The sequence below is a fragment of the Lactuca virosa genome, chromosome 9 (genome assembly GCF_052849685.1).
Source record: "Lactuca virosa cultivar CGN04683 chromosome 9, Lactuca_virosa_CGN04683_v6, whole genome shotgun sequence".
In the NCBI taxonomy this organism is placed as follows: domain Eukaryota; kingdom Viridiplantae; phylum Streptophyta; class Magnoliopsida; order Asterales; family Asteraceae; genus Lactuca; species Lactuca virosa.
In genome coordinates, this window is record NC_136434.1 from 10,382,764 (window position 1) to 10,406,564 (window position 23,801).

Below are 23,801 nucleotides of genomic sequence, written 5' to 3' on the forward strand. Positions count from 1 at the left end.
TCTGCTGGACGACTAGATCACAATCACATCGAGGCCTCTCGTTATTTTTATTTCATCACACATCACTATCTATCCATGTTCTACCCAACATATATGTAGATAAAAATACACTTGTTTTTATACAGCTTAAAACATGTATAACATATTTATTCAATACTCAAACCACATAACAAATAGTATATAATCACATAGCATGTATTTCATAGAGAATGATTCATATAGGGGTGTTAGCAGAAAGCAACAACACACCCATTCATAACTTATATCTAATACATTCATTAATACTTGTAATAAAATCGTGTATATGAAAAGGACTATGCACTCACTTGATCAGAAGATGATCGGACAACACTACGGCTCTAAGAGTAGTATTCTTCGGTGAAACCGGGATGCTTTCTTGAAAACTGGGCTTCTCGCGGGCAGAGCTTCGGCTCGGAAACTCTTTTCTTCTCGGGATCTTCGGGGCTTCGAGACTCGCTTCGGGTCTCGGGAATGATACCGGGGCTTCGGGGTATAACTTGCACGCAAAACGAGGAAATAACGAGTGAGAGAGAAGAATTTGAGCACTAAAACTCGGCAGCCCACGGCATCTATTTGTAGGGTGTTGAGCATCGGATTACGCCGGGCGTAATCTCAGAGTACGCTGGGCGTACTCCCTCTACAAGCAGTACGTTGGGCGTACATCGGGTACGATGGGCGTACTAAGCGGATCAGACCGAATGCGTCACTACTTACGGACCCGGGGCACTCGAGTGTTGGGTCAGGTCGACGTCGCCCATGTCGGTTCATGCATACGGGTACGTTGGGCGTACCTCCTCGTACGCTGGGCGTAATCCGGTAATCAAACTTCAAAATTGCGTAACTTCCGCATACGAGCTCCGTTTTCGACGTTCTTTATATCCACGCGTAGGTGAGACTATACTCTACAACTTTCGTTTAGACTCCGTCGGCTAATTTTGACTTTATTTTTTATTATTTATTTTTAGTAGGCCGGGACAGGAAAACTTCGTTAGAAATTCATAACTTCTTCACCTGACGTCCGTTTTCGTCTGTCTTTCTTCCGTTGGACTACTATCAACGAGATATTCGATTCTCGTTTAGATTGTTTCGGCTAAAAATCAATCGATCTCATATTCGAGTTTCGGGCTCCATACCGCTAAGTCGAAACTTAGAAAAATCATAACTTCCTCATACGAAGTCAGATTTAGACGTTTTTTATGCACGCTCTCGGTTTAACGAACTCTACGACTTCCGTTTAGATCACTAAGGCTAAATATCACTCTAACGTAAATTCACTATTTACGTCACGCAGTGTCGCGCCGGTTCTGTCGCGAAACTTCGACAGGTCATAACTTCTTCGTTATAACTCGGATTTCGGCATTTTATATATATTCGGAAACCTCGTCACGACCACTACAACTTCCTTCATAGATATCGGGTTTATATAACATTTTATTTTTAACGCTTAATTTATACTTAATCCAATTAAGTCACAACAATTAGGCATAAATCACATAATACTCAAATAATACATTCTTATTATTTCAAAATGGGTTACAAAGGCTAACCTAGACTATTACATCATCATTAATGCCTAGCCTGGAAACACGGGCGTTACACCGAATGAACCGGAAGACGAGTTCTCGGATGACGACTTCATGTAGTATTTTTTTTTTAGTTATTTTAATCGTTTGATGTGTGTTTTTTAATGTCATGGTATATTGTTTTTTTAGGTAATGCAATGTAATGTTTTTTTTTTTAATTCTAAGTAATGAAATGTTTTTATTAAAAATGAAGTTTTTGTTTTTTAAAATTTAGTTTTTTTTTTAAAAAAAAAACTAAATTCTTAAAAAATGAGTGTGACACCACTCTTTGGATGTGGTAACAAACCTTCTAGCTTTAGGAGTTTTTGATAAGAAGGGTAATAAACTTTTTTTTTTTTTTGCAAAATGACTTGCTAGAAGTCTCAAACACCTATAAACTTTTTTTTTACAAAAAATCATACCCAAACATTTTTTTTAACTTATATATGTTATATAGGTGTGGAACCGATAATAAGTTTAAAAAAAATTATTTTTTAAGCTTAGTGAAACACTCTCTAAACCACCACGACCCACTTTATAATCTTGAACAAAGAAAAAGAAAAGAAGCGTGCTTTTAATGCTTTTGGCTGCAAAGTATATAAAACTATCAAATTAATTTAATTTGAAGTTGTATAATGTTAATTATAATGTTATATATATGTTGGAGTAAAAAGAAATATTAGTAATGTAGAGTGTTGATCATTTCTAAAGGTTTGTGGTGTTGTAATTAGGATGTAGTGAAAACGATGTGCAGAGTGTCACTTTTTCAATAAACATTCAGTGATCATACCCCTCAGATTGACCGTGACCACAAACAGTGAGTCATGGGTAGATTTTGCCCTCCCCCCCTTTTCAGTTGAATATGGGATTCAAAGGAAAAGTTGGTAACAAATAACAAATAACGCATAGAGTAGTTTAAAACCTTCTTTTCCAACAAAATTTATTTGATTATAAGCAAGATTTTATTTTTATTAAAAAAGTAATACACCAATATTCATATTTATTTTTTTGTAATTTGAATCATATCCGTTAGGATACAATAACTATTGTTATGATTTGACAAACATTATGATAACATATTTTTGCTATGATTTGCCATTTAATCATAATTTTCATTACGATTCAAAATTATAAATTATAAATTTGTAATGTAAATATGTTTTCTATTTGTATAATTAATTCTGATTTATAACTGAATAAAATTTGCTAAAAAAACCGATCAACCAACAACTAATTGATACATAAATAATTAATTGAGTTACAAAAAGCACAGTTAGAAGATTTGACATTTATTAAATTAGTTATCGAGACTAATGGTCGGTTTCCAATGAAAAAAATGGATAATGATTCTAACGAATGTTGAAAAAATGGATAGTCAGGGTAGTCCATTGTTTGGAACTTAGGGCCCACACATTTAATTGTTTTCAAGTTCATTTTAGGAGGGAATGAAACGGGAAAAAAAAAATCCAACATGTTATTGGTTTTATTTTTAAGGATAGAATGGAAGGGAAATGAAGGACAAAATAGCATTGAAATCTATCCTTCTAGTTTTGGGCGAATTAGAAGGGGAAGATAGGGGAATGTTCGTAAGTTACATTTTTACCCATGCAACAAATCTCTTTTCTCTCAAAGAAGGGCAAAACTATAAGAATGTTGATTTCCTTCTCTTTTCTAGCAGCTTAAGAACACAACTTTTCTTCTATTTTTCCTTCAACTCAAGAACACAATTATTTACTTCTATTTCCCTTCCAATTCCTTTCTTCCCTTCCTCTCCCTTACCTTTATTAATAAAAAAAAAAAAAAAAAAAAAAAAAACTTAATAACATGGCGATGAGGATAATGTTTATATTTCAATATGTATAACTATATAAGCTTGTCAAGAAAACATGAAACGAGCTTTCAATAACAACAATTACCATTAAAATTAATCAAATTTATTAGCTATACGAAAGCTTGTTCAATTGCATCTCACAACACACGCCTGAAATGCAAACTTATAAAGATTCAAGAACAGCATTGCCTATGATATCATAATGGCATATGGAGGTTTTGGACATCAATCTGTAACCGTTTGATTCTTTCCTCCATTTTTGTCAATTCTTGTTGAATCATCACAAGTTCATCTAATCTAGTTTGTGCTGAATCCTGATATGGTTTACCAACAAGCTTAACATAGCTTTCAAGACTCTCACTTGTCTCCAACAAATCTCTCTCCATTGCTTCTTCAATTTTACGTGCCAAGTTATCCGCAGTCCTCTTCACTTTTTCCACCACTTTTTGCCTTCGAAACGGAAAATTCGCAATCGCTATGTAACTATCACATGACCCAACAAAAAAAAATTATTTTTAATTTTAGTCAGGTCATTTTACATTGGAAGAAATAGCAATCTACTTTTTTTCATTTCTTTCTAGTAGCAAAGTAGGATGCTAATAAGCAAAAGTATGTTGCTATTATTGAAAAATATAATACCCGCCAGCAGAGCAAAGACCAAGAGCAAGAAGATCTTCCAAAGTGGTTGGTAGGACAGATGTCAAAAGTGAAGCTAATAAACTGGCTGTTCCTATTCCACCAAATGTCCCTAAGAACTTTATTAGCACAAAAAATAAAAAAAGACTAATTAGCACTTGCAAAATTTAACAAGATTTGAGTAAAATGTTAGTTTTTTTTTTTTTTTTTTTTTTTTTTTAATAAATTCCTAAATTGCTTTATTCATTATAACCGGATATTTATTTAAATAATTATAAAAGGAAGCTGACCACTTCACGGATTTCTTGCTCAAATAGTTTGGAAGCAGCAGCAGCACTGAAGTCATCTAATTGTTGGATACTGAATTCATTTTTACTCTCAACCAATTTTCGAGTCTCAAACAAATATCGATTGCCTGACTTCATAAATGAGGCCCATCTTTTCTCAAAACTTTCCTCATAAAATTTTACTTCACGCGCATTATTTGATCGGAGCCATTCACCATATTCCCCTAGTAATTTCTGCAAAAAAACATAAAATCAAGAAATCTGAATAAAATGCCAATTCCTATAACCTTATTCTTTTCGTTCAAACTCATCTAACACTGGCTTCAAAAAACAAGAGCCAGCATTTTTAGATCATGATGTGTCAATATATTGAGTAGAGCTGATTTTTGCAATATTGGTCCTTATTTTGATGTTACTTAATGATTTTGGACCTTGTTCCATGCAAAATGACTATTTTCACCCTTTATGAAAAATTAAAAAAAAAAAAGGAAGTAAGTGCATACCTGTGATTCCAATAGCGCTGGACCAATGATGTCATTTCTAATGGTTGTAGCAGCAGGCATTGGGGCAGTATTACCTCCTCTAAAAACATACGACACCACAATATCAAGATTTGATAACCGCAGAGTTGACATAATAAGCTGCACAACGCGTGCTTGTGTTTTATCTATCTGCATTTATTTCAACACATCAAACACATTCCAAAACATAAAATCCAAATTAAAAGAAAATAAAATAATAAGTATACCAGCGATGAAGACTGTTTCTTCCAAGATATGCTTTCGGTTTCCATCTTGGATGCATAGTCTTTTACACTGCTTATTAACTCGTCAATTGAAACCAAGTCTTTTTTCGCCTGTTGGCATTCTCTTTCCACAAGCTTTTGTGATGCTGAAAGAAGTTGTTCTGCAATTGCAATTGGTGTTTCCAGTTTCAGTTTGATTCTTTCCGTTCCTGTGCTTGTTGACACATCTAAGAAGCTGTATAAAAACTTTTCAAGCTCATAGAAACTAGTTGTTTCCCAATAAGAATCCTTATCTACATTCCCTTCAGATATAGTTGACAGTTTTCGTTTAAGGGCAGATCGAGCAGATACAGGAAACAATGTTACTTCGGTGCTTAACAGCTTTTGTGTGTTCTCTTTGATGAATCCAATTGCTTCCTCAAGCTGTAAATGTTTCAGAATGATTTAAAATTGCAAGTTCAAGAAACAGAATGTGAATGATTAGTTTTGAAGTATAATATCAAAATTAGAAATATCCTTCAAAATGAGATTAAAGGGATGTATGATACCTCAATGGGAGTTTGGTATATATCGGATTTATTGAGTACAAACACGACCTTTTTCTTCCATTGTTGTGTGTAACGCAGAAAAGAAACCTTAAACATAACAAGAATATCTCAAGTAAGATAATAATAAAAATAAAAAAGATATTTTCTAGTTACTTTCAGAAAACAAAAATCTAGAAGATACCTCGCTTTCAGTCAATGGACGATCAGCAGAAATAAGAAAAAGAAGCAAATCTGCCCGGGGCACAAATTCTTCGGTCAGGCGCTGCTGTCTTTGAAGAATCACATTCGTCCCTGGCGTATCAACAATCATCATCTGTTTCAGTTTCACCAAAATTAAATTAAATATTTTCTAATAAATTGCAATCAAATATAAATATATATAATTAGTGTCTCACATGCTCAAGGATCGGTGCAGGTAAATAACATATGTATTGCCCATCTGGATGCCTTTCACAACGCTGCTGTTCGTTAGAATCAAGCTCTGAATATCGTAAAAAGGTTATCTCATTTGTTGTAGGGACAACTCCGTCTTTTAAGTACTTTCTCCCAAGAAGAGCATTTATGAAAGTTGATTTTCCAGAATTGAATTCGCCCTATCAAATCATGACAACATGAAAGAAATCTTAGTGAAAATCGTACCAAACTGTTAATACTACTTACTTAACATTTAACAACAAGGTATACATACATCATAATACAACTCTGAGGTTAAACTTAAACAACAGAAAATTTTTAGAAATTTACTACGTTGCAAATTCCCCGGTTTTAAATGAGTATTTGAAAGTGATTTTGTAACAAAAAAAGAAAAAAGAAAATCATTTGAAATTCAGAGCTAATACCAATTTATACCCGCGGAATCAGAAGTTGTTGAAGTTCAGCACACAATTACCACTATAACCAGTAAGAATGGCTCACTGAGGTGTGAAACAGCATCCCTGAGAAGCGAAACTTCCTCCATCTGACATTTATTAAAAATCAATGAAAAAGTATTAAAACTCAAAATCGATTTGGCTACGAAATTATAAAGATTAAAAGATCACCAGAGGCGAAGCTCTCTGGATAAGATCAATGGCTTCAAGCAGCATCGATCTCTCGGTTTCTATCAACTCTACTTCTCTATCCTCCAAATTCACAAACCCTGTGAACCCCTTTTCACCCAAAACACCATTTTCTGACTCCAACACCAAACCATCACGTAAAGCTTCTGTTCTTTTATCAGATGCCTGCATGCTATAGATCTTGTTCAAAGCATCGTTGCCTAGCAACTTTAGTCCTTCTAATGAAACAACTAATCCACTTGCTCCAGATTGTAACAAATATAACATCTCGTTGGATAGTTTATCCTTCTTATCGGGGTTGACAGTGAAAAATGTTGGAATTTTTGTCTGATTGATAATGGAAACTGATGGTTCTTCAATGCTTTCTTCTCCATTGTTATTGTATATTAGAAAATCCGCACCTTCAAAGCTAGAGGCATTCATGGCAGCATCTAAACTTTGCACTTTTCTTCCAATCAGAGGAAGAAATACCGAATCTGATTTTGAATCCATAATTGTATTCCTTGCAACAATGGCAGGTAAACCTGTTTTTGAATTGCAGCATACATAAATTATTTGTGTTGTCTAAAGCTACACATAGATAGGCATCATTTCAAAATTAGGGTAAAATCAGTGACTAAATGCATAGAAAATTTCTAACCTTGATCAGAAACCACAACACCACTTGCATTAACAGCAGTAGCAATATCAACCCTCTCTGCAATCAAAAAGTAAGCCCGATCCCTAATCACCGATTTCAACAAACAAGCAGCATCATACAAATTCCTCCCACTTCCATCACCACAATTCAACACCACAACCCCAACAAGCCCCGAAACCGCCTGATCAACAGCATCAAGAACAAGCTTTCCGTCATCCAGCACGTCTTCGGGATTCAATTGAAGCACAACATTGGGGATTTTTATTTCCGGGCGCTTGTACCCACCGGGGAACAACGTTCTTTGGGGCTGTTGGTCATTGTTGCTTGAGATAAAGGAGCCGTTCTTCTCGATGCAGGTTATGAGAGAAGTGGCGGGGTGACGATGGTGGAGATTCAAAAGAGAGGGGGTACGGTGGTGGTGGTGGTTGAAGTGGGTGAAGAGAGGGAGGTGAGATGGGGTGTGGAATGAAATTGAAACTGAACGGTGGAGGAGGGATACCATTAGGGTTTTTGGATCAAAAGGTTGAAGAAGATGTGCATACACAGAGATAAAGTGTGTGTTATCTTGAGATTTATGTGGAGGTGGTCTGAGATCTCTGTTTTTCTTATCTTTCTGTAGATTTGTCGTTAGTAGAAACCCTCCATTCCCGCCACTAATTTCACGTTTTTTTTTTTAATAATAAAATATAAAAATCATAGATCTAATTAGCTGTGAGTTCAACTTGGTTTCTTAATCAAACCAAACCCCAATTAAATGGGTTTTTGATATTAAATGTCTAGTGTCTTTTCATGTAACTAAATTTAGGATAATTTTCAGAAATATTATTACATGAAAAGCCACCATTTTACTAAAAAAAAAACATTTAAATCATTCATATTTACAAAAGTTTTCTTAAAAATCATTTATATTACAAAAATGTTTTAGAAAAGCAAATTTTTTACCACATGAAATTGGTTAGCAACTTTTTACAAGTTTACATGAACAAACCTCATTAAAGTGGCATCTTCTATCTAGCAAATATATGTCCTACTTATGCAAAAACTTGTATTCTAATTAAGTTTCTCCTTTTTTTCATTAATCGGTCAAAATTCTTCATGCTTCTTTATCAATTCAAACATATGATTTAGGAACCAAGGTTGTTAGGTCTCTATTTTTTCCGAACAGATGATCGTTGCAGTTTTTACTTAAGCAAAACATAAACTACAACAATAACTCTTAAATTCAATCAATTTCAACTGATTACCTGATAATTATGAAGTTTATAAAACTTTATACCTTGAATTGTTTCTCATAGGTTTACTTTTTGTAAAACATGTATATCATATTGAAGTCTACAACTATATAGAGGTGTAGTTGAGTTAACATAACTCATGGGACACGAAAGATCAAGTCAAAAAATTCTCGTAATCTTTAGGCATGTTCGGCAAAACTAGCTGATAGTGGGTAGCTGGTAGCTTTTGATTTTGGAGCGTTTTGTGTAGCCTAAAAGCTAAACGCTCACGTCGTCGAACGAGGTTTTTTTTTACTAGCGTTTTTTTTAAAACTAGAAGTCAGAAGCTCCCAAAAGTTGTGTGCCGAACAACACCTTTATGTTTGAAATTGATGATGGTTTCATGTGTAAATCCACAATTTAGGTTAAACGTTTTACCCTTTAAGTGTAAATTTTTAGCAAATAAATTAGATTTTTTGTAAATACTAAATAGAGTAAATTACACGAATCGTCCCTCGTATAGGTGTCAAAATACACGTTTAGTCCCTATTTTTAAAAATTAACTCGGACCATCCCTGTATAATTATTTTTTCACTCGGGTCGTCCCTACAAACATAAAATGACCATTTTGCCCTTCAGTGATTTCTTTTTTAATTTTATTTTATTTATTTATCATTTTCAGGTTTAAAAAAGAAACAAATATCCAACCCCCCCCCCCCCCCTCCCCCCCTTCATATCTCTCATTCTCACCGTGTTCTCTCACTCTCCATTTCCAACGAACACGAAACAACACCACCACCGGTCAAACCCTAAACCCATTGAAATCGACCTTCATCCCAAGCACCACTACCGACATCCCCCTTCACCTCCCCCGACCACCACAAGGAACGAGATGGGAGTGCACAGGTGACGATGACGCCCTCACAACAACCACCCCCATCATCAAAACCAAATTTTCTCACCATTAAACGAAACCCAGATGCTCCAATTTGATGTAAAACCAAATCTTTTAACCCACAATTTCCATTTGAGCACTTGATTCAAGTCCAACTCCATACCCACTTCAGTTGATCAAAGTAACAGATTTGATCAAAGCAACGACTTTTCACATCCCCGATTTACCTTTTTCTAATCACCTATTCACGCCCTTCAATCGTATCTGAAACCCTATGCTGCACTTCTTTATCATTCACCACCACCAAAATCGTACCCCTAAATCGTTCACCACCACCAATCCCGTCGGTTCATTATCTCACAGAAGGGGGATTTTCTGAAATCGAGACTGAACCATTTGAAATCGAAGAAGAAGGGGTGTATGGTTCTTTCTTTTCTAACCCGTTTGAGATTTCAAAAATGAAAATCCATTAAGGGGGAAACTTGACTGGAAAGACGGTGGTGGTATAATGGATGTCGACAGGGAAGAAGATCATGTTGGTGGCAACACAGAAGGGCTCGTCAAAGCCTGCAGGTCGGAGATGAGACACAGTGAGAGAGGAGAGCAGGTGTTGAAGAAGAATGACGAGTAATAGAGAGTTGTCGGAGGTGGTGTAATGTAACTAAGAGAGGTAGAGAGAAAGAGAGGAGATGTTTTAAACGCGCAACACTCAAAAAAGAGAGGGAGCTTGCAGTGATGGTGAGCACTAAGCAGGGCAGCAGGCGACGACGATGGTGGTGTGCGGTGGCGTCAACGATGGTTTTTTCTGTGTGTGTTTGTAGCTCCAGCGACGGTGGCATGTAGGTGCTGACGACGATGGTATTCTCTCACCGGAGATGGAGAAGAACTGAGAGTGACAGTGCATCAATACTTGTGAAGAAGAGGGGTGGTGATTTAGGTTCTTAAAAGAAAAGATATGAAGAGGGAAAATTGTGATTTACAGGAGATACGAAGAAGTGGGTATATGAGGTGGGCCCAATTATTTAATGATTTTTTTAATATAATTTATAATAATAACAATCTAAAAATAAATCAAAAATAAATAGAAAAGGGCAAAATAGACATTTTATGTTTGGTAAATGATTTTAGGGACGAAGCGTGCAAATTTTAACAATACAAGGGACGGTCCGAGTTAATTTTTGAAAATGAGGACAAAACGTGCTTTTTGGCACTTGCACAAGGGACGAATCGCGTAGTTTACTCTACTAAATATGTTAGGAATTGAGATAGGGTACACGCAGCGGAAACACACTATCACACACACACAAACTCACGAAAATAAAACAAGAAGAACACAAGGATTTTACGTGGTTCGGATTCGGTGCAAATCCTACGTCCACGGGCTGCAACTAGAGAATTTTATTAAAACTCACAAAATTACAATTGGCTTGACACTGTACACTTGATGTTCTCTCAAGTTTTTTTTGCACACAAAATATGCAAAACATACATGCATATATATAGGTATATTTGTGAGCCGCAATATGCACAAGATTGCCGCAAAGATTGAGAAATGCGTAGATTTTTCTTTAGCCGTCCATTGATTATTCCACCGAAAGTTCGCGTCCAATTCAAATGTTCAATTGTTGCGTTCACATTAGAGATAGTGACAATAAATATTAAACAATTGATTCCACCGTCCATTCAACAATTCAATTGTTTTAATTTCCAAGTTTCATTTATGGCCCTTGAACTCTTAGGAACTTGTCAATTTGTTCATGACTTCATAAATCTTAACAATCTCCCACTTGGAGACTTGAACAAATTAGTCTTTCTCCGCCATCCAACTCTCAATTACTCCAGTAATCTTAAAAAACAACCAAGTCCTTCAAGCTTCCAGTTCCAAAGAACAAGCTAAAACTTAGTCTGATTTCTCTAGTTGCAGCCGCCCCTCATCATCAATTACTAGAAAGGGCCAGTTGAAGCTCCCACTAGCTCCAACTCAGCCATGGCTAATCCCGCCACCAACTCATCCTCTGTCTCAACTGGTTTGGACACTCCACCGGATCCAGAGATACACCGAGGACCACTAACACTCTCCAAACATAGCAAACATCCAACAGGAGAGAAATTTTCAGTCTTAGTCTTCAAAACCCAACGGCTCTTTGTAACTGTACCAGGAACACGTCTCGTGCTCCCACTGTCACAGAATCCCCTGAATGGTTTAGACTTTTGAACTCGTTCAGCTAACATCTCTTTGGCTCCATAATTCATGTTTGCAAAATGAACTCTCTTAGCCGTAGATTTAGCGAACCAGATTTTGTCTTGCTTAACAGGGACGGTCATAATTCCCTCATCAGGTACCTCAACCATATACAATGACCCACGCTTCAAACCTTGAGCAATCACCGAATTACCATTGACCACCATCCATTTACCACCACCAAACCTTACTTCCAGTCCTTGTTTATCCAGCTGACCAACAGAAATCAATTTTTTCTTCAGCTCCGGAATAACCCTAACATTCTTCAGGCTCCATGTAGTTCCTAATGAAGTAACTAGATCAATATCTCCCATGCCCGTTACCTGAAGCATCTCGTCATTTGCCAAACGTACCTTTCCAAAATCTCCTTCTTTTAGATTCACCATCGTTTCCCCGTTGTCCATGGCGTGAAACGAAGCCCTTGAATCCATAACCCAAGAGTCTACAGAACTTTCCATACTGAGTATCAATGCATCATCCTCAGACACACTCTCAGCACCGGTAATGTTCAATTCTTTCTTTGGACATTGACTCTTAACATGTCCCACCTCCTGGCAGTTCCAGCACTTCACATTCTTCTTAGTTCTAGATGAACTTCTTTCCTGACTCCCACTGCTCCTGCTATTCCCTCTACCTCTTCCGACATTTAATAAATCAGAAGAAGAAGATCCACCTTGATTCTTGCGTCTGATATCTTCGCCAAGAACCAAATCTCTAACCCCTTCAAAAGTCATACCACTGGTCCCCACGGAACTCGTAACAGCAGTAACTGTTCCGGACCAGCTATCAGGTAGAGAAGCTAGTAGCAGTGATGCTTGAGTCTCGTTATCAAATTTAATTCCCACAGATGATAATCTGGACAGAATTGCATTTAGATTGTTAATGTGAACCGTAACTGAGCCTTCCTCATTCATCCTTGTAGTGAACAACTCCTTCATCAAGAACACCTTGTTAGCCGCCGATGGTTTCTCATACATATTTGACAGAGCCTCCATCATACCACGCGCCGTGGTTTCATTCATGATGTTGAAAGCAACGCTCTTCGTCAACGACAATGTAATAATCGCCTTGGCTTTTTTGTCCTTTGAGTTCCACGCATCTTCAAAAGCTTTTTCCATTTTCTCCGGTTTGTCTCCGAGTACCATGTCCAAGTCTTTCTGACATAGCAATGCTTCTAATTGCATTTTCCACCAGTTAAAATCAGAACCGTTGAACTTTTCGATTACAACCTTGTCTTCAGCCATTACGACAAACAAGATACAAATCAGGTACACTCGTGCGTGATAAAAAAAAAATGATTGTACCCTCCAAACCTCGCTAATCTGGCTCTGATACCAGTTGTTAGGAATTGAGATAGGGTACACGCAGCGGAAACACACTATCACACACACACAAACTCACGAAAATAAAACAAGAAGAACACAAGGATTTTACGTGGTTCGGATTCGGTGCAAATCCTACGTCCACGGGCTGCAACTAGAGAATTTTATTAAAACTCACAAAATTACAATTGGCTTGACACTCTACACTTGATGTTCTCTCAAGTTTTTTTTGCACACAAAATATGCAAAACATACATGCATATATATAGGTATATTTGTGAGCCGCAATATGCACAAGATTGCCGCAAAGATTGAAAAATATGTAGATTTTTCTTTAGCCGTCCATTGATTATTCCACCAAAAGCTCGCGTCCAATTCAAATGTTCAATTGTTGCGTTCACATTAGAGATAGTGACAATAAATATTAAACAATTGATTCCACCGTCCATTCAACAATTCAATTGTTTTAATTTCCAAGTTTCATTTATGACCCTTGAACTCTTAGGAACTTGTCAATTTGTTCATGACTCCATAAATCTTAACAAAATAATATTGAAAGTTTTAAAGATAAGAATTGACTTTTCGAGAATGGATCGTTTGGATGAAAATTTATTTTAGGTGATATTTTAGAATTTATGAAAATTAGAAGTATCTTAATATTTTATGAACTTTGGTTATTTAAGTTGAAAACTTTGTGCTAATATATGTGAGATTAATTAGTATAAATTGATTTTAAGGATTAAAATATTTTGATAAGTGATGATTTTGTTATTCATCTTAAGTTTGGGCTTTATGGTTTGCGTCAATCTTATGAAGGTTTGCGACAATCTTATGAATTGGCCGTATCTTGGATTTTGGCCATTAAATTACTTCGCCTAAATATTTTGAATGGTCTTTGGTAATTGGTTTAGCTTGCATCATTGATCGAGTTTACTCTAATGTTAAGTTTATTCTCTTGTGTTGGATTCGTCTAGCTATTTGTATCGGGCTTATTATTGGGTTAATTTTAGGCTTATCTCCTTTAAATTTACGGACTAAACGAAAATTAACCTATTCAATTAGGTACCACTAATGTTAAGTATGTCCCATCTAGGGTATATTTTACATAATATAGTCTGAGTAGAGGGACTAGTCGTGTCCAAGGGATAGCTATGGATAACACGTTGGACTTGTTTTTCTTCTTCATTTGACGATCTAGAGAGGAATAGGATTCAATTCATGGGAAGCATTCAAAACTAAAGTATGATTAATGTTTTCTTTCAAGTTTTTTGGAAAGGGAACTTCCCTAACAAGGGTTTCCGGGCCAACTTTCGCGCACCGACTAATCCCCCGCTGCAAACATGAGGCTTTGCCTCATGCCCTGGATGTTTTCTTTCAAGTTTCAACATCAATTTCATGAAAAGGAACAATTGAGATATATCATTATCCGTTTAAGTTGTGTGTTGTATATCATGAAAAGAAACAATGGGGAATCGCCCAAATTATTCATGTATTATAAAAAAAAATTAGAGTAATCACTAATTTCATATCATTTGCATTTGGATTTGATTGCTCCATATCCATTCGATTGAAGTAATCAAATGGTGAATCATGAAGTTATGAAACGTTGAATTACAAATTGAGTTCTAGCAATGGTGGATCATCTTTTGATCGGTTGATCCATTTGAAAAATATTATAAAATGAAGGTTTTGATATGATTTGGATATATTAAAGTGTTATATGTTCAAATCATTGAAGGAAATCCAACATAAAGGTCATTAACAATGTGTTAAAGCTTAAATTGAAGTCGAGGATGATGACCTTCTTCATTGTTGAATAGATCACATTAATAGTGTTGATTAGGATGAATTTTGATGCTTGAAAAATCTTTTGAACTCTACTAGAAAAATGTTTTGAACTCTACTAATCAATTTTAAGCCATTACAAATCGATTTCGAAGTGTTAAAATTGAGTTGGATGAGTTTCGTTGTTGTTTTTGGAGGTTAAGGGTTGTTTGCACGTGGCACGGTCGTGTGACTGGCCTATTATAACTGTAACATGATCGTTTTAACCTTCTGTCCTCCAAACATTAGTTCTTCTATTTGGTTGTAATCGATGTTTCCTTTTGAACATAGTAAGAATGTGTATGAGATATTTGAAAAAAAAGGTTGCTAATATTAATCTACAATGCATCTACAACCCTTCATATTCATCTACAATTATAGCATTACTTTTTTATAATGTTTTCAATATGTTATATTACTATGTGCATATTTATGTACTAAATATGTTGCATTCACTACATTCTTTTAGGTTGATCAATCCACAATGACCATGAATCAATTATTTTCAAAAACAGATATTTTAGGTCCGAAATGATTTTTATATAATTTATCCAAAACTAAATAATTAAATTCGGACCAAAACTAGTTATGTTCCGTTTTGAAGTTTATTTTGCATTTGTATTCTTGAAGAAAAAAAAAATCATTGTGGAACTAAAAAAATTATTTTGAAAAATAACTGATTGAACCGGAATAGGTTATTTTGAATTGATCAAACTTTATATAGTATTTCACATGAATATGCACCAGCTGGTTAAAATAACATATGAATGATTCATTCATTGATCATTTTGAGCAAAAGCACTTTTTTCGTTTATAACAAGAAAACCATTTTTGGTCAACAATCCCATTCTATCTTTCGTCCTCGTCATAATGGTCGGAGATCCCATATCTCCCTGTTTCCGGTAATTCTGAGGCATCATCTCCGGCGAGATCCTCCTCAAGCTCTGAGAAGTCCAAACACACACCCTTAATCACCTTTTCGTAGTCCTCCTCCTCCTCCACCTCCTCTTCATCCTGTCGCGAAGTAAGTTGATGATACTCCACAAGCTGTCGGAGACATTGGTTTTCTCTCGTTAGGTTTGCGTTATCATTAGCCAATCTCGATTTTTCACCCAACAATGCCTCTAACTGAAGCCTCACCTGGACAATCGACAAATTCATTTTATTTGTTCCACACAATTTTCACCCAATAATGCGCGCATAGAAATTAGAACATACCAAATCATCTTCCTCCGGTGGAACTCCCTTCACAAATCCGTCACGAAGCCGCCGGTTTTCTTCTTCAAGAATGCTGCATCGTTCTTGCATAAAACAAAGATCCGATTTCATTGATTTCATTTCTCTAGCCAAGAATCCTGCTCTTTTTGCCATCGAAATTGCAATCTTGATGAATCAAAGATAACCATCAGAGAAGTTTGTGCTTAAATAATTATTCAAGACTCAAGAGTTTAGTTTACTCACATTTTTGGCTCGGTTGAGTTTCCCAAATTCTTTAGTGTCATCGTGGTTTTCATCAGAAACTTCCTCGGAATCCAACTTCCTTTTCATCCCTCTTCTGTTGGGATCTAAACTCTCATTATCATCTTCTTCCTCCTCATCCTTTGATGAACTTTGAGCTCTTTTTGCTTGTTCTAAAGAACTATGAAGAACATCAGACAGTGTTGGTGGTCTGGCAAGATCTTTTGCTCCCTGTAAATTTTTCAGAAGTGACTCAATTTCAATTTGTTCTTACGACCCAATAGAAGATGAAGATCATAAGCCAATAGAGAACTCACAAGAGACAAGATTTAGCCTGATTCTTTTTTAGCTTTTAAAAACCGAAAACAATGATTCAGACAGATAAAAGAGTCCTTTTTCCCCAATTTTCAAATTCCGAAAAGAAATCAAGTAAAGACGACATGATCTGGATGTATTAAGTTCGTACCTGAAGTGCACTGTCAAGATTGTTAGAAAGCTGAGAAAGGGAACTAGCAACAGAATCAAATCCCCTTAATAAAAGCAACGAGTCTTCCTTTAATCTTTTCGCACGATTCTTCCCTTCGTAATTCTACAACCAAATTTCCCAAAACCAACAAAAAATCAAAACACAGAAACAAAAACATAAAATCAATCAAATTCAACCTAACCCTCTTACCAAAGATGGACCTTTCTGGTTCTCAAGAAGCGTATCGATCCGATTTCGAAGAATGCTCCAGAAATGCTTATCAGAGATCGGACTGATGATCGGGGATGAACCCGTGATGTTAGTTGATCCCTGCTATTCGAAAAACAAAGGACATTAATTAGTGGGTTGGTTTTGTGAAGAAAAAAGATGACAATTAGATTAAAACAAACCTTAAAGAGGGGATCTGGAGATGGGGATTCCATTGACGCAGCTGCCATTGAGTTGAAGCTTTTGTTGTGAGAAAGTGAAGAACAGAGAGAAAGAGAAGAAGTAACGGCTAGGTTTATGAGATGTAAAAGTGGGGAGTGGTTTTAAATAAGAGGGTTGTAACGTTATTAATGGAAGGAGATTGGACTTCGTGTTTTGGAGCTTGGATACTCCCTTAAAGAATCTAACGGCTCTAAATTATATTGTTTTCTTTTATTTTAGAAATTCAACTCTAAATTAGATCATATTGTTTTCTTTTAATTTTTCTATATTATTCTTGCATAATTTGTCAAGCTTCTTCTCTTTTTCTATTCTCTATGCTATAGTCTGAAGAAAACATCAAAGAAAAATGTTTTAATTTTTGCGAATAATAAAGTCCGTCAATCAGGATTTTTGTTATGAGAAAATAGAAGCAAGTTGTTTTTTTATTAAAATAAAAATCTTCCAAAATTGGGAGTTGAGTAAAAGTAAGTTTTTAGTTTATACAGTCTATTGTTTATATTTTATAGTATGTTCAACCATTGAAAAAAATGTTTTAATTTTTGCAAATAATAAAGTCTGTGAATCAGGATTTTTGTTATGAGAAAATAGAAGCAAGTTGATTTTTTTTTTTAAATAAAAATCTTCCCAGACTGGAGTTGAATAAAAGTAAGTTTTTAGTTTATACAATCTATTGTTTATAGTTTATACTATGTTCAACCATTGAAAAAGTTGTAACACTTTTTATCATTAATTATCTCTAAAAGGCAATTTCTTTTTAATAAGTTCTAACCTTTCTTTTTGTTTAGTATTCGTTAGTAAACATTATTTGTAATTAGTAATATCAATTATACCATATAAACTTTATTTTATGTATTTATATAAAGAAGTTTTTTTTTTTATAGGCGGTGGGAACCTAAGAAATTTAGGCCAACTTGTAAAAATAAGTTAACTGGCGGTCAACTCGTTTAAGAACTTTAGATTTCATAAAATGAATCCCAACTACCACCAACTTATTGAATATGCCATGAGGGATTCACTAAAGCATGTCAATCCTAATTGAATGGTACAAAGAAATATCAACCAGGAGATTTAAAATATATATCATAAAATTTAACGTAAATTTGTCTTTTTAAGCTCAAAACCCATGTAAAAATTTTAGAATTTTAGGTAAAAATAGGTTTTTTAAATCATTTAGTGGTCGTAAAATAAGCACTAAATAGTGGTCATGGCAGATTATGTCTAAATGGTGCAAACCTGTTGTAACATCCCAAAAATCAAGGTGAAATTTTTTTATTTTTGAAACCAATCCAAAACCATAAGTGTTTACAAAACATAGTTTTCAAAAGTCATAAACACGAATCAAAGTATCCCAAAACCATAATCTCATAAAAATCCAGGATGATGTGCACGGTCAAGCATTCGTCTTGCTCCTGTCCTTTGAAGTACCTGAAACCACAAGTTTAAACTGTAAGCCAAAGCTTAGTGAGTTCCATCAAAGTACCGCACACAACCAAACAGATAACAACATGCATATATGAGCCTTCGGAATGATTGGACCGTATCGCAGGGCATACAACCTATCTGGACCGCTCTCTAGGCCTTCGGCCTGACCGGACCGCCTCGGGTATCTTTGCTTTCAGCACAAAGCAGGACCGCCTCAACCCAACGAAACATAATATGTCGACATATACAATAACAATCAATAACCATCGAGTACATGTAATCATACAGATCTACCAGTCTAACACATAACCAGTAAACACAGGCAATTGTACAGATCTACCAGTTTATCATATAACCATCATAACATCATCCAATATACCAGGATACATAATCCAATGGGTCGGCATTGGTGCCTTCGACCCACAAGTAAAGTGAAAAAAACTCACATCAATGTCAGAAAGATAGCAGAACTGAATGTTGCTCCAACTACCAGCTCTACGGGTCACCTGTACAACACCCAGTGACCAAGCCTCAATCTACCACTCAAAATATCCCAGATGACCTAAAGTCAGCATTGGTCAAAGTTAACGGTCAACGTTCAAAGTCAAAAGTCACTTCAGTTCGTCGTCACGTCGTGGCTGCTAAACAACAAAGCAGACGGGTCTCTACCAAGTCGTCACGTCGTGGCAACCTAAGGTCACATCGTGGGGAGTGGTCTGGACAGCTTAACCATTAAGCCATTTTCCCATAACTTCAAGAGCTCCAAAGCTTAGATATGGTCCTTCTCATGGTCTTGATGGATAAAGTTTCCAACTTTATACATTAAGACTCCTTGATAAGTCAAGATTCCAAACACTAATTCCTTAAGAGTGACCAAAAGCATAAAGACCCATTAAGCACCAAATGTATAGAGTTGCACATCCAAAGTTTCCATAATGATTCCATACTCCAAATAACCTCTAAAAATCGTAGCTTTATGGACATGCATGTCCAATGCATGTCCCGTCCATAATAGGTCAAAAACATGACAATAAAGGCTTAAACTTGAGCATGGAACCAAAAACTATATAGATCCTCATATATGGAACATATAGTACTAGAATGATCACATAGATTCATAAAGTTGCTAACTTTATGAGATCCAACCATCCAAATTATCACACCAATAAGATTTAGGGACAAAAGGGCTAGATCTAAAGGTAAATAACATAAAGGTTGGATCTTGGGGACTTACAATGGTCCAGAAATGTGCTCAAGGCTGGTGAGTCGATTTGATTGCTGGAACCAAGCTCAAAGATGCCTTCTTCTTCAAAATACCACCAAAACACACAAGAACTCAAAGATTATCAATATAGGTTAGGGTTTCCTTTTGGAGGCTGAGTGAAAGTGAATGAGGTTAGGGTTAGGCAACCCTAGCCATCACATTCCTTAAATAGGGGCTCAAACCCCGGATTTGGGTTTGTCATTAAACAGTATCCACGTCGTGGCCCCAACTTAAGGGCCATGAAAACTCTTGCCTTGGCCACGCTGTGGGATTCCATCACCACGCCGTGGCCACCATAAATCCAACTTCAATTTATTAAATTTACTTAAAAAATAACATACCTGAAACTTGGCATTACACCTGTGTGAGTTAGTTGATTCTAAGGCCTCGAGGGCCTTGTTCGAAGTAGTACCAGTTTGAGTCGTATGAATCAAGTAGGAAGTGACCGTGTTAATCGACTCAAGGATTGCAGTCTAAGGATGGGTGGTCGGCCGATGATTTGGGATGTCGTTTACTACGATGGGGTTATGTTTGTCTAGCTTTCTGTGTTTGAGGGAGAAGAGATCGGATGCGTATCAGTCGATAGATATAATAAAGGGATGGTGTTCTCCACATCAGTTTCTGCCGCAAGGGGGTAAACTTTGGTTCGTTGCAAATCTTTTCCATCTTTTAGTATAAGGATGTTTGAGATTGATTGTTCTTTTGTTCGGTGGACGGATTGGAGATCATGTCGCAAGTTGAGCCTTCGAACCAATTTTGACAGGATCGGTGTCTCCAATGTAGATCAAGAATTTGATTCTAAAGTCGGATCGGAAGTCCGAAGCATGAGGATAACTGGTGCGCGACCAAGCATCACACTTAGGGTAGAGAATTCAAGGTTTTGTTACTCGATCAACGGGTTTAGGGAGCCGCAGTTGGGGCGACAAGTAGAGAAAGGACGCAAAAGGGGTACTCGTCATAGGGTAGCATCGAGATGTTTTTGTTTTGAATAAGGGAGTTCTACTGTTATGCTAGGTTTTTCGGAGCTATTTCAGGGGATTCTTGAAGGTTCATAGGAGGATGAAGTTGGGTATCATTTCTTCAAATGCAAGTTTCTGGTGTACAAGGTTTGGTCCTTAGGGTACCTCGTCAATCAAATGGTGTTATGGGTGACTTCGTTAAGTGTGACGTGGTGTCGCTATGGGAGGTTACGTGGTCTCCATCTGAGATTCAGAGTCTCCTTGAAATTGACTGATTGTTGTATAAAGGTTTATCCTTATTTTGTGTCATGCACTCCGAGAGTCAAGGATGTTATGTATCAGGTTAAACCGATTTTAGGATTTGTGGTTCGAAAACGTCATTCGGTGGTAGTTCGAACTCTAAGTAGGGAAGAACTGGGTATTCCTCTTAGAGGATTATCGGTCTATTTGATCTGTGTGGGTTTCAGTACAATGGGACAGAGGAAACAATAGTTCAGGTATACAATATTTTGGTTTAGGTTTATTGTTGCATAGGAGAACGAAAGTAGGCTACCATTAAAGTACTCATGGTTAGGAAGTTTTATCATTGCGTTTCTCAAAGGATTCGTCGAAGTCCTTCATGGTCACGGAGAATTCATGCAACATCCCAAAAATACTAAGTAAAAATTTTTGTTTTAAAACAGCCAAAACCATCAACCATTCATTTCATAAACCATCAAAGTATGTCAATGTAGAAAATAGTTATAAGAGTGCAATCCAAAATCATAAAATGCAAAACACGGGTGGATATTGTGTCATCATGTCGGGCCCTTCCCCTTCGAACCGGAAGTACCTGAAAAACATTTTAAACACACACCATGAACACAAAGCTTAGTGTAACATTCCATTAAAATAAATAAATAATAAGTATAAGTAAATAAATAAATAATAAGCCCTAAGACATCGAGACATAATTTCTAGAATTTGGGGTTTATATTATAACATTAGGACTTGAAATGTTAAGAAATTCGTAAAACAAGGGCTGTTTGGTAATCATTGGATTTAATTTGAAAGGGATTTAGGGAGGTAGGGACCAATGTTGTATAAATGGAATTAAGTTTGAAAGGGACGGGATTTAAACCCAATGCCCCCCCCCCCCTCGTTTCCTTCATGCTAACCCTAACCCTAAACATATCCTCCAGCCGTCACCCTTACACCTACATTCCTCCAGCCGCCGCTGCCACCTTATCACCGCCTTGCACCCCCAAGCAACCCGTCCTTGTTCCCATCGTCGATGAATACAAGAACCGCAAGCTTGACACCGTAACAGTGGGGAGATCGGAGGAGCTGAAGGCTCGTGATATATGATTCTACCATTTTCAGTCGGGTTTGCACACTTCCCTCTTCTCTGATTCGTTATCCGTTAACATCGTCGTTGTCGCCACTCCACACAACTGTTCTTTTCGTGGTTACTCCGACCATCGTCGTCCTCGAAAAGGGAGGTTGCAGCAGCATGATGAGTGTTTTCGAAGGCGTTTGTGCGTGTTTCAGAATATGTCGGCGTGTGTGTGTGTGTGTGTGTTTGTTGGCCGGAGATCGTAAAGGACCACCATAGCAGCCAACCATGGTGGCTGCCACCCATGCTGCTTCTTCTGCCGCCACCAGCCACCGTGAGAGGTGGTTGTGTGTGTGTGAAATGGTGTTTATGTGTGTGTTTATTTCAGATGAATGTTGTTTTTGGGTGTTGCTTGATTGGACACTGAAGAAAAACCACCACCACCGTGAGGTGGTGGTTGCCACCACATGTCGCCGTTCTACCACCACCATCCGCCACTTTGGGTGGCTGTGTGTATGTGTGTGTGTGTGTGTGTTTGGACGGATGTTTGAAATGTTTTTGGCACTGTTTTGGCCTGAAATCATGACCACGGTGGTGGTTGCCGCCGTGAACCACCGTTGACCACCACCTCCCGGGGTGTTTGTGGGTGGTGCCTAGCTTATTAAACTCTAATTAACCTAAAAGCCTAATCTGGAACCTAATTAGCTAGTATTTGGGTTGGAAACCCTAATTATGGTTTAGAAAACCCTAATATCATGAAACCCTAATTTTGGAATTGGACGAGACCAATATTTAAACTATTAATTAAACTTAAAATAATAATTAATAATGCCCCTACAGTTAACTTAATGCAATATTGGCTTAGTAGATTAAGTCCTTAAAGGGTTAAGCGCGTGGAACACTAACCCTAGTTATCATTTTATGTGAAAAATCCTAGAATCGAGAAGCTCTATTTTGGACAATGATCGGGCACGTATTTGGACTATTTATTGGGTTATTATTTCACCCGAGAATGACTAATTCAAACCTTAATCAGTCCTACCCTTAGGTGATTAAGTCCTTAATGGGTTAAGTGTTCTTACTTAACCCTAATCGTCATTTCATATGAAACCCTAATCGTCATTTCATATGAAACCCTAATCGTCATTTCATGTGAGGTGGTCATTGTTGCAAGTGACTATGACCTGTGATCGGGTATTGACTCAATTACCATCCTGTAGGTGATTGGAAGTGAGTTGAAGTTGGTAGAGTTCTTCGTTGCTGCAATGGTTATCCGCATGCATATCAAGGTGAGTTTCGCCTCACTGTACCCATGGGTCGAAGGCACTAATGTGATCCCACTAGTTTTGGTTATTTGCTAGTAGATGGATCCCCTAAGGACTGTATATAGTCATGTAGGATAGATTGAGGACTCTTGATTTAAGCTCTCTTGACTGTTCCTTGTTTGGTTGTGGTTCTGGAGTAGGATCACCTGTCCCGGTGACTATCTCACCTCTGAGTATATACGGCCATGCATTCCTTGGATTGTAGATATTTAGTATGATGTCATGCTGTAGTGATATGTTAGATCTGTGTTCTGGTTTTGAGTATGGTGTTATGCTGTAGTGATCTGTTAGATCTTTGTTCTGGTATCGAGTATACTGCT

General features: G+C 36.8%; 2 protein-coding genes across 2 annotated transcripts; both read right to left on the reverse strand.

Annotated features, from left to right (window-relative positions):
• Positions 1-3,480: 3,480 nt before the first annotated feature.
• FZL (FZO-like protein) lies at positions 3,481-7,922 on the reverse strand. Its single transcript, XM_079070695.1, has 11 exons — positions 7,329-7,922; positions 6,671-7,212; positions 6,520-6,588; positions 6,026-6,223; positions 5,812-5,943; positions 5,631-5,717; positions 5,086-5,505; positions 4,841-5,008; positions 4,341-4,571; positions 4,054-4,169; positions 3,481-3,897 (listed from the first exon to the last, which is right to left on the reverse strand). The coding sequence occupies exons 1-11, from the start codon at positions 7,828-7,830 to the stop codon at positions 3,612-3,614; spliced, it is 2,751 nt and encodes a 916-aa protein (XP_078926821.1). The 5' UTR covers positions 7,831-7,922; the 3' UTR covers positions 3,481-3,611.
• A 7,580-nt stretch (positions 7,923-15,502) lies between these two features.
• Positions 15,503-17,298, reverse strand: LOC145136222 (GRIP/coiled-coil protein). Its single transcript, XM_079070390.1, has 6 exons — positions 17,157-17,298; positions 16,957-17,076; positions 16,747-16,869; positions 16,284-16,511; positions 16,041-16,205; positions 15,503-15,962 (listed from the first exon to the last, which is right to left on the reverse strand). The coding sequence occupies exons 1-6, from the start codon at positions 17,202-17,204 to the stop codon at positions 15,672-15,674; spliced, it is 975 nt and encodes a 324-aa protein (XP_078926516.1). The 5' UTR covers positions 17,205-17,298; the 3' UTR covers positions 15,503-15,671.
• Between the last annotated feature and the right edge of the window lie 6,503 nt (positions 17,299-23,801).

Bases quoted from the DNA above. Each gene is read 5' to 3' on its own strand.
- FZL (XM_079070695.1), bottom strand. From the start codon at position 7,830: ATGGTATCCCTCCTCCACCGTTCAGTTTCAATTTCATTCCACACCCCA. The intron at 6,589-6,670 runs GTGATCTTTTAA...AATAAATGTCAG, and splicing joins TCCAGAGAGCTTCGCCTCTG to ATGGAGGAAGTTTCGCTTCT. The intron at 4,572-4,840 runs GTATGCACTTAC...GTTTTTTTGCAG, and splicing joins CAGCGCTATTGGAATCACAG to AAATTACTAGGGGAATATGG.
- LOC145136222 (XM_079070390.1), bottom strand. From the start codon at position 17,204: ATGGCAGCTGCGTCAATGGAATCCCCATCTCCAGATCCCCTCTTTAAG. The intron at 16,870-16,956 runs GTAAGAGGGTTA...ATTTGGTTGTAG, and splicing joins ACCAGAAAGGTCCATCTTTG to AATTACGAAGGGAAGAATCG. The intron at 16,206-16,283 runs GTGAGTAAACTA...TGATTCATCAAG, and splicing joins AACTCAACCGAGCCAAAAAT to ATTGCAATTTCGATGGCAAA.